We start from the raw sequence: 19,377 nt of genomic DNA, 5'->3' as shown, positions 1-19,377 counted from the left end.
CCATTAATTAGCTGTGTGATATTAGGCAAGTTAGTAACCCTCTCTATATCTGCTTCCTAATGTGTAAAAAATGTAACCCCTATGAAATAATGGACCTACACAATACCACCAATGGTTACTTAAAAAATCACCAATGGTTACTTGAAACCACTAAGAGGAAGGTTGATGGAGAAGTTTATAATGGATGTATCCTACTGGAAACACCACTGATCAAACTCAACATCACTAAAATGAGATAACTAGATATCACGTGCCTTCTAATGTGAGACAACAGGAAATACAATACACAGCATAGTCTATGAAATATTCTTGTCCCCCCAAAATTTGAGCTGAATTTACCCAAGTGTCTAGATCCATCAGCTTACTGGAAGCAGGGGGTTTAATTACATTAAAATGAGGTTGAAGAACAATCAAAATAAATTGATGGTGATAAAAAGTCAGAATAGTACTTACCTCTAGGGGCAAGTATAGACTAGGAAGGGACAAAAGGAAACTTTATGAGTTACTAGAAGTTTGTATATATTGATCTGGGTGGTGGTAAATATGTAAAGAACCATAAAACTATACAGTCATGATGTTTTGGTCAACGACAGACTGCATACACAACGGTGGTCCCATAAGATAAGTACCACATAGCCTAGGTGTGTAGTAGGCTCTACCACCTAGGTTTGTATAAGTACACCCTATGATGTTTGCACAACGATGAAATCGCCTGACAATACATTTCTCAGAATGTATCCCTGTCATTAAGTGATGCATGACCATACTATTAAAATGAGTGTACTTTATATACTTTACTGTATGTATGTGATACCTCAGTTTTTAAAAGTAGAAAGAAAAGAAGCTCTCGCTGATTTTTCACCATTGTCTAGTGACAGAAAGAAACGTAGGTATGGTTAGGGAACTAGAAGTGATGCCAAGAGGAAGTAGTAGTGTACTGAACCTGGCTCCCACCCGTGGGCTCTGTTCTCCCACAGAACTCCCTCTGCTGAAGAGTTGGGGGTGGGGAGAGAGCAACGCCTGGGCCAATGAAACTAGGGTACTTATTAAAGAAGCTTTACAAAGTGGCTATTCACAAGGATTTCCACACCACTAGTAAACTAAGAATACTGGCTATGTCACAAAAATGGGCTTTAATTTCACTTAAAGGATTTCAGTAAGCCACCTCATCTATGCACCTGGACAAGTTGGTAATGTGAATTAGAAAGTACCAGTTAAAGCTAGGGCAATGTTTACGGCTGGATGCTCGGAAGAGTAGGCTACAGAAAGATTACAACTTTGAGAATTGATGGAATTTGCTTTGAAATGCCAGAAGACTGTTTTGGAAATTGGGCTAATTATAGGAATATGTAAGGAGGAGTAAAGTCTCTCACCCACTCAACCTAGTCATTCATCCCTACCTTTACTCTCACCACAGGAAACGATTTGGACTGGGCAGTGGGGACTGAGGAATGTGCATTTTCAGCATTCGTCATCCCCATGGTGGGGGTCTACCAGAAGTTACAGAGAAAATACACATTACATTGATGTCGTCTATGTATGGTGTACATTCCTTCTCAGCTCTGACAAGCTCGATGACACACACAGAAGTCAGAGGCTGCACTCGAACCTGTGATACTTGAAGCTTAACGTTCACATCTATTGTGAGAGAAGGATTTCTTATAATGGTGCACTTGTCTGGTATGTTTCAGACCGATAGTTAAGACTAAGGCAAATATAGAAAGTTGGTCTTTCTTCAAAGGGTAGAAAAAAATATTTTCACTGATGAAAGGATTTAGGAGGTTGGAGATCTAGGTTCTATCTTCTTTAGCCAGAAGGGTCTCCCAGAAATTAGGAAAATTAAGGGCTGTGTCTGTAGAAATGATGCATGGCCATGTGGAATCTTTGTAAATTCCTTGAAATGCTGGTGAAGGAAGAATTCAGTGTGATTTCTTGATGCAACTGTCAAAAAGCTAGTTCACTGGGGCCAGCCCCACGGCTGAGTGGTTAGGTTCGCGTGCTCCGCTTTGGCAGCCCAGGGTTTTGCCGGTTTGGATCCTGGGTGCGGACACGGCAACACTCATCAAGCCATGCTGAGACAGCGTCCCACACAGCACAACCAGAGGCACTCACAACTAGAATATACAACTATGTACTGGAGGCCTTTGAAGAGAAGAGGAAGAAAAAAAAGAAAAGAAGATTGGCAATAGTTGTTAGCTCAGGTGTCAATATTTAAAGAAAAAAAAAAAGGTAGTTTGTTTTCCAAAACCTTCCCCCAGTGGGTAAAGAGCAGAATTTATACGTTTTGCTATAACTCACAGACAAATTAGCCAAACTGAAGTTGAGATCACTTCCCTTTCTGCTTTAGATAACATGCTAGTGGATACATGATGGAATTACTAAAAAGCCAGGGACAAATATATCAGCACCTGAGAAGAGAGCTGATTTAGCATAAAGAAGCAAAGAAGTCCAGTTTAGTGTGGTATTGTTTTTAAGCCAAACTATTAACAACTGACAGTGTATCTCATAACACCCTCTGATACAGGAAATACATGGTAAGAAAACAGCCCCAAAACACAATCCTCAAAATTCAACATGGCAGCTGGCTGGTTCAATGGATACTGTACACCACTGGCCCACACCTGAATGACTGGCTTGCCTAATTTTAAGGCTTCAAGATATCTATATTCAGTGTGGCAGTCAATGGTTAAGTTTATGGACTGCAGGTTAAAGAAACTCCTCTCAATTCTATGTTACACAGCCCAATATAAAAATATCAAAAGTGTGCTTACTGACTTACAGAGAAATTCATTAGTTCATCTTAATTTAACTCCTGTTTTTAGAGTGAATAACTGTTTTCTTTGTCCTTGCTCCCCAGTGTTCCACCTTCTAGCCCCATATGGGCACTCAGTAAATAGTAAATAATAAAGCATTTCTTTCCTTTAAAAAAGCAATCTTTTGGGGCCGGCCCTGTGGCCGAATGGTTAAGTTCATGCACTCCACTTCGGTGGTCCAGGGTTTCACTGGTTTTGATGCTGGGCGTGGACATAGCACCACACATCAGGCCATGTTGAGGCGGCGTTCCACATAGCACAACCAGAGGCACTCATAACTAGAATATACAACTATGTACTAGGGGGTTTTGGGGAGAAAAAGAAAAAAAAAGCAATCTTTCTTCTTTATTTAGCAAAAATAAAAATTTGTTGAGCCCATACTCTGTGCAAATACTATTCTAAGTATTACCTTACTTAATCCTTACAACAGCTCTATGAGGTAAGTGCTATTAATATCCTCGTTTTGTATATGAGGACACTGAGGCACCAAGAGGTTAAGAAACACTCTCATGATCACATAATCAGTAAGCAGAAGTTTGAGATTTGAACCCAAGCAGTGTGACTCCAGAGGCCATACTACTCTCAGCTTGTGTAGTTTTGGGCAACTTCCTTCGAGTTGGTGGGTGTGATTCTTAGCACTTCTATTTATCAGCTGAATGAATCTTGGATAAATTGCTGAAGATCTCTGCACCACAGCTTCCATCTATAAAATGGGTCTAACACCAGCCTCTTTCCAGGATTTGTTGGGGAAATTAGATGAGATTATATACTGGCTCACAGTAGCCATTCAACAAGAGTTAGTGCCCTCCCTTCCTTGTCTGACATTCCTCTTCTTTTTATGCTTGCCGCTGCTCAGCAAGTGTGAAACTTCTCATTCCAACTCCAATGAAAATCAGGGCCCCAACATGGCTCAGAGGAGAAGACTAAGCAGTTGTGGGAAAATGGGCACTATTGCTGCCTACCTCTTAGTGGGCATCCGGATATTTGCTAAATTCTTGAACAGGAAGTAGTTCATCTCAGCCCTGAAACCGTCCCCACCTCGCCAGCATAACGAACCTCCAGGCACACAGACTTTGGGTCCAAAGCCATACTGCTCCCCAACCCTGTTCCAGACGACGGAACAAGAAAACTCACCTAATGCTCTGACAATTCGCATCAGGACTTCCCCGACTTTCATTCTGGTCTCCGGCGTGTGCTTGTCTTTACCACTGTCATACTGAGTCAACAGGCCAAGCAAGATTTTCTCAGGGTATGCATCCGAAAGCAGGGCAACCCCTGGGGTTGAAAACAAAAAGAAAAGATTCATTACTGTTTTTTCAGTCGAAAGGCAAACAAATCCAGACAGCCTGTGAGGGGTCGAACACAGAGACATTTAAAGCCACCTCTGTAATTCCACCAGCAAAGGCTGTCCTTTATTTGGAATGACAACACAGTGAGTGGAAAGAACATGGGTCTGGAAGTTCAGACCCCTGGATGCTTCTAGTCTCAGCCCTGTAGGATCTTTAAGATCACTTCCAGCACTGACAGTCTATGATCTATGGACTCTAGACTCTTGAAGCAGAGGCTAGATGACTAAATATCATGGCAGGGATTCACACAGCAGCAGCAGAAGACTGGATTAACTGTCCTCCAGGGAGCCTGCCAACTCTGAGACTCTAAGGCTCTAGGACTAGTATTTGTCCCTCCAACATCAGCCTGAAGCATAGCAGAGCTTCCCGTCTTTGCTGCAGTTCTCCATTCTGGTATGAGTTCTCTCTGTACAACTGCCACTGATGAGAGCCACTTTCACAAGGAAACATCTTCAGAGCATTCTGGGCATGATCAGCAGTAGACCTATGCTTAGGCTGAGTACCTCCTAGATGTATAATCTGCAACAGTGTTACCATCATCTGAACTCAGCCGCATATGGAGCAAACTCTACAGGGGTGGAGAGAGGAGGCAGATATGACCTAAAACAGGACCAGAAATAAAGCCCCTGGTCTAAAAACTATATAAATACAAATTCCATTATTTGGGAGGAGAAAGGTTACATATTTCTAAAGAATAGCGAGGAAAAAGAAACAAAAAGACAAACGAAGGAAGGAAATGCAGATTTCAGAATACATCTGGGATGAGAATGCTTCTCAGCACCTCTACCTCAACCACTCTGGTCCATCATTTCTGGCCTGATTTTTTTCAATAATCTCCTAATTGGTCTCCCTGTTTCTACTCTATTCTCTCATTGCAGCTGGAATTATCTGGTTAAAACACGTCAGGCCCCACCATTCTGCTGCCCAAACCCCTCAATCATTTCCCTTCTCCCCTGAATATGAGCAGCCCCCACACCCCCACCTGCCTTTGCTCTCTCTCTGACCTCATCATTTACCACACTCTCCCTTGCTTACTCTCCTCCAGCAACTCTGGTCACCTTGTTCTTAGAGTAGACCAAGCTGCTTCGGGCCCAGGGTCTTCACCTTAGTTCCCCCTCTGCATAGGCTGCTCCTCCTCCAGGCAGCCTCTTGCTTGTTCCCAAAACCCCATCATGTCTGTGTTCAGATATCACACGTATCATATATGAAATGGCAGCCTCCTTCCCCTACCACTCTTTATCCCTCTCACCCTGCTTCATTTTTCTTCTTAGCACTTAATATTATCTATGTTATATATTTACTTATTTATTGTTTGCTCTACTCCTTAGAATGTGAACTTTATGAAGTTAAGGACTTTGTTTTGTCCCCTGCTGTAGCCTCAATGCCTAGAAGAGTGCCAGCACATAGCAGGTCCTCAATAGCTACTGGTTGAATGAATGAATGAATAAAATAATTCAAAGATACAGTCTTGATATAAATTTCAGGAATTAAGAAAGAAGATGGGAAGGAGTAATATAAATGCTTGAGAAATCTATAATTATTTTTCATCTGAGTTTACCATTCTCCCGTTTAAACTTGACAATCGTGCAGGCAAAGTCTACATACCACTTTCTGTGTTACAGGTTGTGATTCCATTCTCTTATAAATCAGACAGACACAAAGGTGGTACACCTGCTGTGGGCTGCACCTGTCTGCCCATCCTCTTTCTGCCCTCTCCACCCCTACCTTTTCACTGCTTCCAAAAAGCCTGGGAAGTCTCTGCATGTGGTCCTAAACCACATCTTCCTTTATGTGGCCTCCAATTTTATACAAGCAGAAGCTCTGCTCTTATGGGAGTTTCAGGCTGTGGCAGAACATGAATTAGGCAGCTTCCCTGTTGGCAAAATGTGACACTGCATTTGTAGTTAGCTCTAATATGCAAAATGATGGGGAAGTTCTTGGAGGTCCATGGTGGAATTAGAGACATCCTAGCATAGGAAAAGTGTCTGTGGCTAAGAAAGGATAAACGAATTGTTTACCAAGAGAGAGAAAGAAAACAGCTTCTAAATTCTGAAAGAGCCCTAAGGAAAAGCGAATGGATAGTGGTAACTGCAGGGACCGGCCTGCTGACATAGTGGTTAAGTTCGTACACTCCACTTTGGCGGCCCGGGGTTCGCTGGTTTGGATCCCGGGCGTGGACCTATGCACCACTTATCAAGCCATGTTGTGGGAGGCATCCCATATATAAAAAGTAGAGGAAGATGGGCATGAGTGTTAAGCTCAGGGCCAATCTTCCTCTGCAAAAAAGAGGAAGACTGGCGGCAGATGTTAGCTCAGACCTAATCTTCCTCAAAATAAAAAAACCTAAAAAGATAGTTGGCAACTGCAATTCTGGCAGATGTTGTATCACTGATATATTACAATATATTATACATTGTATATCTGTATACAATATATTATAGATCTGTAGTAATCATAACTACTTTTTCATCAGAAGTTCCCAACTCAGAAATCTGGAGGATTTGTTTCCTTTTAGGAATATAGTTATGACTTTATAATGGAAATCAGTAGGAAAATAGGATTTGCTTTACAAAACTTTGATCTGTATCTAGCTTTTCTGAAAAATACCTATTACTAAAGTTCTTCTTACTGTCATTTAAGCCTATTTTCTCTCATTGATCTTTAGCAGAGAATAGTTCTATCAGCTTACTTCTATCAAAATATCCTGCTTTGTACTTCAAAACCAAATGAGCTCTTGATTTCCTCTCTGTAGTACACAGACATTCTGGGTGCACACACAATCTACTCTCTCTTCTGGTAACATCACCTGGTGTTCCTTTGGGAAATATCCCTTCTCTATTCTCAGTCTATGTAGTTTGAGTGGGGCTAATTACCCACTTTCTCTCTCCCTTCATGTGTGAACTCATCTCCCAGGCTGGCCATCTGGGATATTCCATCCCATCCTTACCACAATGATTGGTTCAGGAACAGGTAATGAGGCTCAATCCTGGGGCCCACATTGGAACTACTGGGAAAGATAAGCTCTTTTTTTTTTCCTGCTGAAGTTATTAATCTGGAGCTACCAGTGGCCACCATGTGGAAAAATCCCACCCCAAAATGGTGCCAACACAGAAGAGGGTCCAGCCAAGAGAGGTAAGCAGAAAAAGGAAGAGAACTGATGTCATGCTTTGAGCCTCTGGATCCAACCGTACTTCTACACACTGGAATCTTTAGACATATAAGCCAATAAATATCCTTTTATGCTTATGCAAGTTTGGAATCCTGACATATCCTTTTTAGATAAGAAAAAAATTCAGACTTTTTTTTTACTTTTCTTGTAATGCCAAATTTTTAATTCCACCAGGGAGCTTTAAATTCTCCCAATCTTGCATTAAAAGGTTGCCAAAAGCAAAGTACAGTTTCCTTGCTTCCCACAGTCTAATGTTAGCAATTGTTTATCTTCCTGCTGGCCTGCTCTGCCGACTCCTGCCAAATGGCCCTGACTGTTGTTGAGTTTTACCTTCTAGGATACAGTTGCCACCTATGAGTTTATAAATCCCTAAAGGACAAGGGCACTTCCCTCCTTACTCTTACACCAAGCAGTGAAGAGAATCATTTATGATTAAGACTGTATAACAATTAAAGGGGTGAGATTCTGTGTGGCTGTTTCTCTTTCTTACTTGAAAAGTTTTCTGAATTTTGACAACTGAGGAAGCATGGCCATAACCTTCACATGACCCTTGGCCCCTCACACTTGATAGTTCCTTTGTAATTTGAAAATGGGGTAATTTCTGGGTCAGCACAGGCCTCAAGGAAACATGACACATCAATCCCTTTGGCAATAAGAATTGAATGACTGCGTAAGAGATACCTGCTCCTGCTCTGATCGCAGGAAAATGACTATGCATTTCAAGTTGTGGTATAACAGATAAGATACATAGACGGTAAAGATGAAGCCAAACTGGCAAGAGTTCATGGAAGCATTTTGATCTGTGTTTGGGGGGATAGCATAGGATAACAGACAAATTAACCAACTGAAAAAATATTATTAGAAGTACTTTATGTAACAAAAAAAGAGACAGTCAACTTTGTAAAATAACTGTTTCTTTTTCCCCCCAAAGACTTTCATTACAAAGCCAGAAAAGTATTCTGATCCAGTGTTGACTTCAAGATGATCCCTCAGCAGGCTGCTCGGTGATTCTGCAGACCTGCAGCAGAAAAAATTGTTTAGGTGTAGTGTCACTTTACACAGTGCCCTTGCATTGTAGGAAAGACGGTCTAAGTCCAAATGTCTTTGCTGACTGGCTCTATCCCACAGACCGGCTAAGCCATGCCCACTTTAAAACTGACCAGTCTCATTCCCCTGGGCAGATAACAACACACCTCCCCAAATATCCACATCAACCCGGAAAACCACCTACCCACTTGAACCTCTTGGGTATTTCTGCTAAAAAATTATTAAAAACAAAACCCTCACATGTATGACTCCATTTACAGGAAACATCCAGAGTAGGTTAATCTATAGACAGAAAGTAGATTTAGTGGTTCCGAGGGCTGTGGGATTTGGGGGGAAATAGGGGAGACTGCTAATGGATATGGAGTTTCTTTCTGGAGCAATAAAAACATTCTAAAATTGATTGTGATGATGCTTACACACTCTGTGAACATACTAAAAACCAATGAATTGTATACTTTAAATGGGTTAATTGTACGGTATGTGAATTGTATCTCAAAAAGTTGTTATAAAAAAACTATATAGGGGCTGGCCTGGTGTTATAATGGTTAAGTTTGTGCCTCTACTTTGGCAGCCCCAGATTCGCCGGTTCGGATCCCAGGCGCAGACCTATGCACCGCTTATCGAGCCATGCTGTGGCAGGTGTCCCACGTATAAAATAGAGGAAGATGGCCACAGATGTTAGCTCAGGGCCATTCTTCCTCAGCAAAAAGAAGAGGATTGGTGGTGGACGTTAGCTCTGGGCTAATCTTCCTCAAAAAAAAATTTATAAGAAAATATTTCATATCTGCCCTTTTAGGTTTTTAGAATAGAAGAAAAGGGGAGAAAATAATATAGCATATCACAAATGTAAAGAGAAATCTACTGCCAAGAGCAAAGTATCAGCTTCTTTTTGTATCCAAATCTGCTTTGGTTGCCACCGCAGGGGGAGAGTGGAAAGAGGGAAAACAAATCAAGCATTTCACATTTCATAGACTCTGTCTTGCACCTGTAAGAAAATGTATTCCATTTAAAAATCTAAATTCTGTGGTAAGCTAGAAATTCTACTCTAGGAACCACAAGTGCAAAATTACTTATGTACAAAATCATTCCTGTAGCACTATTTGTAATAGGAAAGACTGGAAACAAATTAAATGTTCACTAACAGAGGATTGGTTAAGTTGTGGTCATTCATACAATGCATCCATAAAAAAGTAAAGAAGCTTTTTAAGAACTGTTATAGAATAAATTCTAGGATCTACTGTTAAGTGAAAAGCAAGGTATAAAACAATGGGCATAGAATGTGCCCATTTGTGTACAAAGGGGAAAAACACTCATAAAATAGTTCTGGAAGGATACACAAGAAACTAATGATATTGGTTGTTTCTGGGAAGGGGAAATGGGGTGACGAGGGGACAGACGTGAAAGAAGAGACTTTTTATTCTGTATCTTTTTGTACCTTTTGAATTTTGAACCATGTATTACCAATCAAATATAAATAAGTAAAATATAAGTTAAAAATATATGATAAGGGGCATGGTCTTTTAAAACACAACAGCCTCCTTAGAAGTGAAAATACAAAAAGGAATTTGCAATCAAACGTGGCAGAATGACCACAAACATTTTTATTCTCTTCCTCCTGAAATCCCACTAAAGTGACAATTAAGGAGTAAAAAAAGGTATAAACTCACAAATAAGGATAAAGAGAATGGGGTAGGTGTCAAAGGCTGAAGTCTGGGTAAAGAGAACAAAGGTGGAATAAAATAGTCATATATATTTGATAGAGCATTTGGACCACTTGGAAAAAATTAGCAATTACAAAGAAAACTAAGCAAATGTATATGAAAGGAAGACTGAAGTAGGCTCAGCAGCAAATAATATCCACATCTGTAGTCAGCAGCAAACACTCCCCAACGATGTAGTGAAAAACTGTGATGGGGAAATGGCAGGAGAAGGGGCATAGGTGTGCAGGTGTAGGCATGCGTGTGTCTGTGTGTGTGCCCGTGCTAAATCCTCATTCAACATATAGAAAAGGAGTAGATAATGTCCAAAATTTTTTAATCAAGAGAGATCTGTATAAGCATTTTATTTATAAATGGGGAGGTAATTACTAGAAGAAACTACTTAAAAAGGGGCAGAAGGGGAAGGAATGGTTATCTCTGGGGATTGGAACTGTGGAGGGTAAGAAGCAGGACAGGGGACAAGCTTTTTGACTCTTTACAAACTACGTTCAGAGCAATTAATAAAAATAAGTTCATTTTAAAAATTAGAAACAGGAGAATAAAATGCATATTAATCTGTGGAAGAAGATTTAGTTTGAAAGAACAATGATGGCTAAGAGGAGAGGTCAGGCACGACAAAAATTTTCCTTCTGATTACAACAAGATAATCCCCAATCTGTGGCTGTCCTCTCTTGCAGCTCTGCGACATGACGGTGAGACAGGCAGCAGCTAGAGAGAAGGAAAACACTACCCTGCAGCCCGGTGCTTCAGCTGCTACACTTGAGAACACTCATTATGATGGAAACTAACAATAATTTCAGCTCCAAGAATCCAGGAAGTTGCACAAACCAGGGAAGTTGGTTATTAAATCAAGGAAGTTTGGGAAACTCAACTGAATAGCTGGGCTGTCTTTGTAATTAGAGTAAATGATAACGTCTAGCATGCCAATTTGATGTTAAGTTTCTCTAAAGCTCCAAAATCGTGTTAAGTGTGGACAAGCCCAGACAAATTTATAAAGATTCAAGATGAATGAGTGTTACTCAGGCCTGAGGAAAAAACAGGGTTAGACTAACAAGCTGGGACGGCTAATAGCTAAAGATTTATAAGAACCATGCCCAGTGTCTGCATCTTTAAACCAGGACCTAAATAATATATTTGAACACTAAAATAACGCCAACATATTGACTTATTTTCTAATTCCCATTTTGGAGGGGAAAAAGTAGAAACAAGTGAATAATCTATATTTACTGACAGTAAACTATACTTGCTGGAAGCCATTTGGATCACAAATTATTATTATAATAAATAAAAACCTAACAGCAAAGACAGTAAAAATTCCTAACACTTACTGAGTGTTTTTAATATGCCAAGCTGGGCCTAAGCACTTTACCTGCATTCATCTAGGTAATGCTCCCAACAATCCTTTGATTTAGGTACTATTCTTATTCCTAATTTTACTGAGGGAGAAGTTGAGGAACAGAGGGGTGAAAAATATGCCCCAAGATCAGAGTGGTCTGGCCACGTGGCAGAGCAGAATTGCAAACCTGCACTCTGCTCAACCATGGCCCAGCTGGCAGCAGTGCCTAGGAGAACATAACTGCCAAAATGGTACTAGCTTTGCAAATCTTAACCCCAAAGATCGCAAACCTTACATTTTCAAGTATATGCTATCAGCCTCACTCCATAAAATTTACTTTCTGTTGGACAACAAGGTCAGAGGAAGGAGAGGCACTCTGCACACTGCATCCCTTAAGAAACAGGCAGAATCCTCTACTGGGTCTAGCTGGGCTTCATAGGGACTGCTTTGTGCCCAGTTGGCATCTTTAGTACTAAGAATGTGTAAAAAGGAGGTAGTCATGTTAATGAAATTCACAAATTGAGACGCTGCTGACATTAGTGATGACAGAGAAGGGAATATACAAAGGGGAATTGCAAACTTGGATTTCAATGAGTTCCAGTTTTTAACGAGTTATTCTCGAACACCTCCATTCCACTTGCTACTGTAAGGCCCCTAAATCTCTTATTCTACTACCCTCCCCAAATAAGTGAAATAAAACCCAGAAGAGCACCAAAAAGCGTAGAGTCCACCTTGTTAGGGCTGCCTCTCAAAAATACCTCTGGGTGATAGAGATGAAGGACTAAGAGAACAGAGCTGAGAAAAACCGAGCCTCGAGAACGCCACGATGAGCAAGGATCCTGTTGTACATACAGAAACACGAACAGAACTGCCCTAATACTGACCGAAGGCATAAGTGAGGAAGGAATGAAAAGAAAACAGCAATTACTGCTGCTCTGAGAGTAATCATTGCCCTACGCATTCAGAGAAACTTCGATTTCAGCTGATCATGGGTGAGAAATAAAGAGGCAGGATGTCATTCATTTAGTTCTCTTTACGTAGCTTTCAAAGAGTGAAAAAGCTTGTTACCCTTCTCTTTATGCTATCAAAAGAAACGTTTACTGGTAAAAAGTAAAGGGGGGCTTCTGATTTCCCAAAAAACAGTAAGTGATCCTCTTTTAGCCAAATCTAGGTAAGAAAATAAAACCCTTACATCTCCTAAAGACCCTAAGATGGGTGATCCCAGTAGGAGTACCACCTGAACTTTGGATTCATCTTTTTCTAAGTTTTCTAACTGGCATTTCACCTCAAGCCCATGCAAAGAGAAACTGCAGAATCAGCAAAGCTGACTGATGTGTCAAGTTCTCACTAATTTTGAGAGAGCCAAACCCTCCCAGGGGAGTTGTCACCTGGCCTGGAACTCTAACAAGACAGGGCCGATCTTTCACATTCTCCAGTGTCCTAGGGCCAGGAGACTTGCTCTGTGTTTTGGGCACCAAACAGCAATACAGGCAAGATATAAACTCTTCCGAAATTCTCCTCTTCTCCCTTATAAGCTTAGCAGGTGTCCTAATGAGATGATTAGGCAAGTCTTTGTGATAGGCACTCCAAGTTAAGACAGGCTTAGAAAAAGTGATTGATGTGAAATCAGTAACCACGAAGTGTATGACTCAAACCGTAGTTTCATATGGAAGGCAGGAAGAGCTACTATAAATTTCCCCCAAAGAAGCCCTTCTCCCCTGATAAACGCTTATACACACAAAAAGACTCTGTGTACAGTTTCAGGGAGTGACTAAACCTAGTCATGGACCCTCAAGGGGTCCTCACAGGCCTCTGGTTGAAATCCCTGTGCTAAGCAGGGCATCTATAAATGGGAGCAGAGAAGCCTTTAAAAAATTTGCTTGCACAATCAAAAGAACTTGACTGGTTTTTTTTTCCTGATGATAAAATAATATACGGTCAGTGTAAAAGATTCAAATACTAGAGAAAAGCATAAAGAAGAAAGTAAAATAAAAATTACCTGTGGAGGTATGGGAAGATTAAGGCGTGAAGGCCAAGGGGAGCTGGTTTCTCTTTAAGGTAACGAAAATGTTCTAAAATTGTGGTGACAGATGCACAACACTCTGAATATACTAAAAGCTAATGTATCACACAGTTAAAAGGGCGAATGGTGTGGTATGTGAATTAAACCTCAATACAGCTGTTTTTAAAAAATCACCTGGACTCTGAAATCAATACAAACATTTCAGTGCCCTCTCATTCACACACTATTCTTTGAATAATACAGACACACACACATTGTTTTTATTATGGACAACTCTGTTTATTTTAACAGTCTTATTTTTATGGTAGGATGAACAGAGCTTATTCCCCCAGATGGCTTGGCTTTCATGCTAGATAATTTGGGGTGGTCCAATAATAACACTGAAAACTTTAACAGTAATATTATTATTTAAGATAGTAGAAATATAAAAGATTTCTTTTAAATTTTGCTACAGTTAAAAAGAGGGGAAAAGGAGGCAATTAAAAAAACCAAATCAGTTATACGAGTATATAGAAGTAATCTGCAGCTATGGCATAAATCATAAAGTTTGAGAAACAGCTTTAGAATAAAGGCAATGCAAAGAATTCTTTCTTGCATTCACATATTAATAGGGTGCTTACAATGTGCCAGGTACTGTTACTAAGTGATACAAATGTAATAGGGCAGCGCCTGTCTAGACAAAGGGACAAATTAGACAATGATTACAAGACAGTGTAGTCAGTACCGCATGTTTGGGTGTAATGAGAGCACAGGGAGAGAGAAGTAAAAGAAGGGTATGGGGTGGTGGTGGGGCTTCCTGGAGAAGGAGAGAGGTGAGCTACACTGCAGAAAGCACTAGGTTCTTCAGCTGAGAGCTGCCCCTGGGACCGTGAGCTATCTGCACAATTACGCAGTGTAGGAAAAATTTCATAGACTTTTTTAATGGAAGAACTATAGGCATCCACCTCCCATTTATACTCTTATGATAGATTCTCCAAAGAGAAATAACTGGCTCCAAGGGTATAAACATTTTCAAACCCATGTTCTAAAAATGTTCCAAATAATTTTCTTACCAAGAGTGGTCAAGTGTGCCTGTTTCACTACACTTGACCAGCACTGGATATTCCCATTAAAAAAAAATCTGTGATGGAGAAATAAAAACTTTCCCAGATAACAAAAGCTAAGAGAATTCATTGCCAGAAGACCCCCCACCCCTGACAAGAAATCCTTAAGAAGGCCCTCATACCTGAAACAAAAAATAGGAAAGGGGCTACAAAGCCCTGAGCAAGGAGACAAATAGGTAGGCAAAAATCAGAAAATTGCAGCTCTCTATCAGAACAGATTAGTAAACACTTAATTATAACATTAAACATAAAGGGAAGGAAAACACCAAAATAAATATAATCTCATCATTTTAACCACAAACTCACAACACAAGATAGAATAAGATATGACAATAATAACTTAGAAGAGGAAGAAGAAAGGGATGGAATCAGCTTAGCCTAAGGAAATAAGAGGCTATCAGAAAATGGACTATCTCATTTATGAGATTTTTTAATACGAACGTAATGGTAATCACCAAACAAATAATTAGAACAGAGATACAGGGGCCGGCCCTGTGGCCCAGTGGTTAAGTTCACACACTTCACTTCAGCGGCCCAGGGTTTCGCTGGTTCGGATCCTGGGCGCGGACATGGCACCGCTCATCAGGCCATGCTGAGGTGGCATCCCACATGCCACAACTAGAAGGACGCACAACTAAAATATATACAATTATGTACTGGGGGGCTTTGGAGGAAAAAAACGGAAAAATTAAAAAAATTTAAAAAAATAAAAGAAGAAAGATACAAATGATAAATAAGGAGAAAACTAAGAAAACCATCATAGAAAACTACCTAACCAAATTGGTAGTCCAAAATACATGGGACAAGAAACAAAGGAAATGCAGAAGAACGGGAAAACGAATGATAAGATGGCAGCATTAAGCCCTCATGTATCAATAATCACTCTAAATGTAAATAGATTGAATTCTCCAATCAAAAGACACAGAGTTGCGGGATGGATTAAAAAACAAGACTCCACAACATGCTGCCTCCAGGAAACACATCTCAGCTCCAAAGACAAACAGGCTCAGGGTGAAGGCATGGAAGATGATACTCCAAGCTAATGGCAAAAGAAAGCAGGTGTTGCCACACTTAATATCAGACAAAGGAGACCTCAAGATAAAACAGGTAAAGAGAGACAAAGAGGGGAGTATATAACGTTAAGAGGGACACTCCACCAAGAAGACATAACATATATAAATAGTTACGCACCCAACGCAGGAGCACCAAAGTACATAAAGCAACTATTAACAAATCTAAAAGGAGATATTAACAACACCACAACAATAGTAGGGGACCTCAACACCCCACTTACAACACTGGATAGACCATCTAGACAAAAAGTCAACAAGGAAATAGTGGAATTAAATGAAAAACTAGACCAGATGGACTTTGTAGATATATACAGCACACTCCATCCAAAAACAGCAGAATACACGTTCTTCTCAAGTGCACATTGAACATCCTCAAGGATAGAACATACTTTGGGAAATAAGGCAAGCCTCAATAAATTTAAGAAGATTGAAATCATATCTAGCATCTTTTCTGAGCATAATGCTATGAAACTAGATATCAACTACAAGAAAAATGCTGAGCAAGGGACAAAGATGCAGAGACTAAACAACACACTACTTCATATGCTTGAATGTATCACTGAAGAAATCAAAGGAAAAATAAAAAAATATCGGGAGAGAAAGGAAAATGAAAACACACCATACCAACCCATATGGGATGCAAGAAAAGCAGTCCTAAGAGGGAAATTTATAGCAATAGAGGCCCACGTTAACAAACAAGAAAAATCTCAAATAAGCAATCTTAAACCACGCCTAACAGAATAGGAAAAGAATAAACAAAGCCCAAACTCAGCAGAAAGAGGGAATAAATGAAATGGAAACAAAAAAGACAGTAGGAAGGATCAATGAAATAAAGAGCAGGTTCTTTGAGAAGATAAATAAAATTGACAAACCCTTGGCCAGGCTCGCTAAGAAAAAAAAGAAAGAAGGCTCAATAAATAAAATTAGAAGTGAACGAGGAGAAATTACAATGGATACCACAGAAATACAAAAGATTACAAGAGAATACTATGAAAAGCTACATGCCAACAAATTGGACAATCTAGAAGAAATGGATAGGGGTTGGCCCTGTGGCTGAGTGGTTAAGTTCGCGTGCTCCGCTTTGGCGGCCCAGGGTTTCGCCAGTTCGGATCCTGGGCACAGACACGGCACTGCTCACTAGGCCACGTTGAGGTGGCATCCCACATGCCACAACTAGAAGGACCTACAACTCCGTACTTGGGGGATTTGGGGAGAAAAAAAAAAAGCAAAATAGTAGATGAAATGGATAAATTCTTAGACTCTTACAAGCTCCCAAAACTTAATCAAGAAGAAATAGAGGAGCTGGCCTAGTGGTGCAGCATTTAAGTTCGCATGTTCCGCTTCGGCGGCCCGGGGTTCACTGGTTTGGATCCCGGGTGCAGACATGGCACCACTTGGCAAGCCATGCTGTGGCAGGCATCCCACATATAAAGTAGAGGAAGATGGGCCCGGATGTTAGCTCTGGGCCAGTCTTCCTCAGCAAAAAGAGGAGGATTGGCAGCAGATGTTAGCTCAGGGCTAATCTTCCTCAAAAAGAAAAGAAGAAATAGAGAATCTGAATAGACCAATCACAAGTAAAGAGATTGAAACAGTAATCAAAAACCTCCCAAAAAATAAAAGTCCAGGACCAGACAGCTTCTCTGGAGAATTCCACCAAACATTCAAAGAAGATTTACTACCTATCCTTCTCAAACTATTCCAAAAAATTGAGGAAGACAGAATACTTCCTAACACATTCTACAAGGCCAACATCACCCGATACCAAAGCCAGACAAGAACAACACAAAGAAGAAAAATTACAGGCCAATATCGCTGATGAACATAGATGCAAAAATCCTCAACAAAATATTGGCTAACTGAACACAGCAATACCTTAAAAAGATCATCTACATGATCAAGTGAGATTTATACCAGGGACACAGGGATGGTTCAACATTTGCAAATCAATCAATGTGATACACACATTAATGAATTGAGGAATAAAAACCACATGATCATCTCAATAGACACAGAGAGAGCATTTGATAAGATCCAACATCCATTTATGATAAAAACTCTCAATAAAATGGGTATAGAAGGAAAGTGCCTCAACATTAATAAAGGCCATATACGTCAAACCCACATCCAACATCATACTCAATGGGGAAAAACTAAAAGCCACACCTCTGAGAAGACGAACAAGACAAGGATGCCCACTCCCACCACTCTTATTCAACACAGTACTGGAGGTTTTGGCCAGAGCAGTTAGGCAAGAAAAAGAAATAGTAGGAATCCAAATAGGCAATGAAGACGTGAAACTCTTGCTGTTTGCAGACAAATGATTTTATATATAAAAAACCCTAAAGAAGCCATTGGAAAACTATCAGAAATTATCAACAACTACAGCAAAGTTGCAGGGTATAAAATTAACGTGCAAAACTCAGCTGTATTTCTACTCTCCAATAATGAATGAACAAAAAGAGAACTCAAGAATACAATCCCATTTACAATCACAACAAAAAGAATAAAATATCTAGGAATAAATTTAACCAACGAGGCGAAAGACCTATACAGTGAAAACTATAAGACATTACTGAAAGAAATCGATAATGACATAAAGAAATGGAAAGATATTCCATGCACATGATTTGGAAGAATCAACATAGTTAAAATGTCCATACAACCTAAAGCAATCTACATATTCAATGCAATCGCAATCAGAATCCCAATGACATTCTTCACGGAAATAGAACAAAGAATCCTATATCTCACATGGAACAACAAAAGAGCCCGAATAGCTAAAGCAATCCTGAGAAAAAAGAACAAAGCTGGAGGCATCACAATCCCTGACTTCAAAATATACTACAAAGCTATAGTAGTCAAAACAGTGTGGTACTGGCACAAAGAGAGACAGACAGATGAACGGAACAGAATTGAAAGCCCAGAAATAAAACCAGACATCTACGGACAGCTAATCTTCAAGAAAGGAGTTAAAAATATACAAAGAGGAAGGAAGGTCTCTTCAATAAACAGTTTGGGAAAACTGGACAGCCACATGCAAAAGAACAAAAGTAGACCATTATCTCACACCATACATACACAAAAATTAACTCAAAATGGATTAAAGATTTGAATGTAAGACCTGAAACCATAAAACTCCTAGAAGAAGATATAGGCAGTACACTCTTTGACATGAGTCTTAGCAGCATCATTTCGAATACCATGTCTACTTAGGCAAGGAAAACAAAAGAAAAAATAAACAAATGGGACTACATCAGACTAAGGAGCTTCTGCAAGGAAAAGGAAACCACAAATAAAACGAAAAGACATTCCATCAACTGAGAGAAAATATTTGCAAATCATATATCCAACAAGGAGTTAATCTTCAAAATACATAAAGAACTCATACAAATCAACAACAAAAAAACAAACAACTCCATCAAAAAATGGGCAGAGGATATAAACAGACATTTTTCCAAAGAGGGTATAGAGATGGCCAAGAGGCACATGAAAAGATGTTCAACATCACTAATTATTAGGGAAATGTAAGTCAAGACTACAATGAGAATGGCTATAATTACCAACACAAAAAATAGCAAATGCTGGAGAGGATGTGGAGAAAAGGCAACCCTCACACACTGCTGCTGAGAATGCAAACTGGTGCAGCCATTATGGAAAACAGTATGGAGATTTCTCAAAAAAATTAAAAATAGAAATACCATAAAATCAAGCTATCCCACTACTGGGTATTTATCCAAAGAACTTGA

The 19,377-nt window shown here is 39.9% G+C and overlaps 1 protein-coding gene across 4 annotated transcripts in view; it reads right to left on the bottom strand.

Annotated features, from left to right (window-relative positions):
• The window catches only part of TANGO6 (transport and golgi organization 6 homolog), a 192,532-nt gene that overhangs the window by 85,653 nt on the left and 87,502 nt on the right, over positions 1-19,377 (bottom strand). For 3 of the 4 annotated variants that reach the window (XR_011538493.1, XM_070613763.1, XM_070613764.1), the window contains exon 15: positions 3,948-4,088. Coding sequence is in view for 3 of the 4 variants with exons in the window: in XM_070613763.1 (XP_070469864.1) it covers positions 3,948-4,088 (141 nt within the window). In the remaining variant the exon portion in view is untranslated. Of the gene's footprint in view, positions 1-3,947; positions 4,089-8,184; positions 8,350-19,377 lie in introns of those variants that run through there. The other variant, XM_070613766.1, reaches the window with a different exon arrangement.

Source organism: Equus przewalskii, chromosome 3 (genome assembly GCF_037783145.1).
Source record: "Equus przewalskii isolate Varuska chromosome 3, EquPr2, whole genome shotgun sequence".
NCBI lineage: Eukaryota > Metazoa > Chordata > Mammalia > Perissodactyla > Equidae > Equus > Equus przewalskii.
The sequence above is the reverse complement of the archived record's forward strand: the minus strand, read 5'-3'. Positions and strand labels throughout refer to the sequence as shown.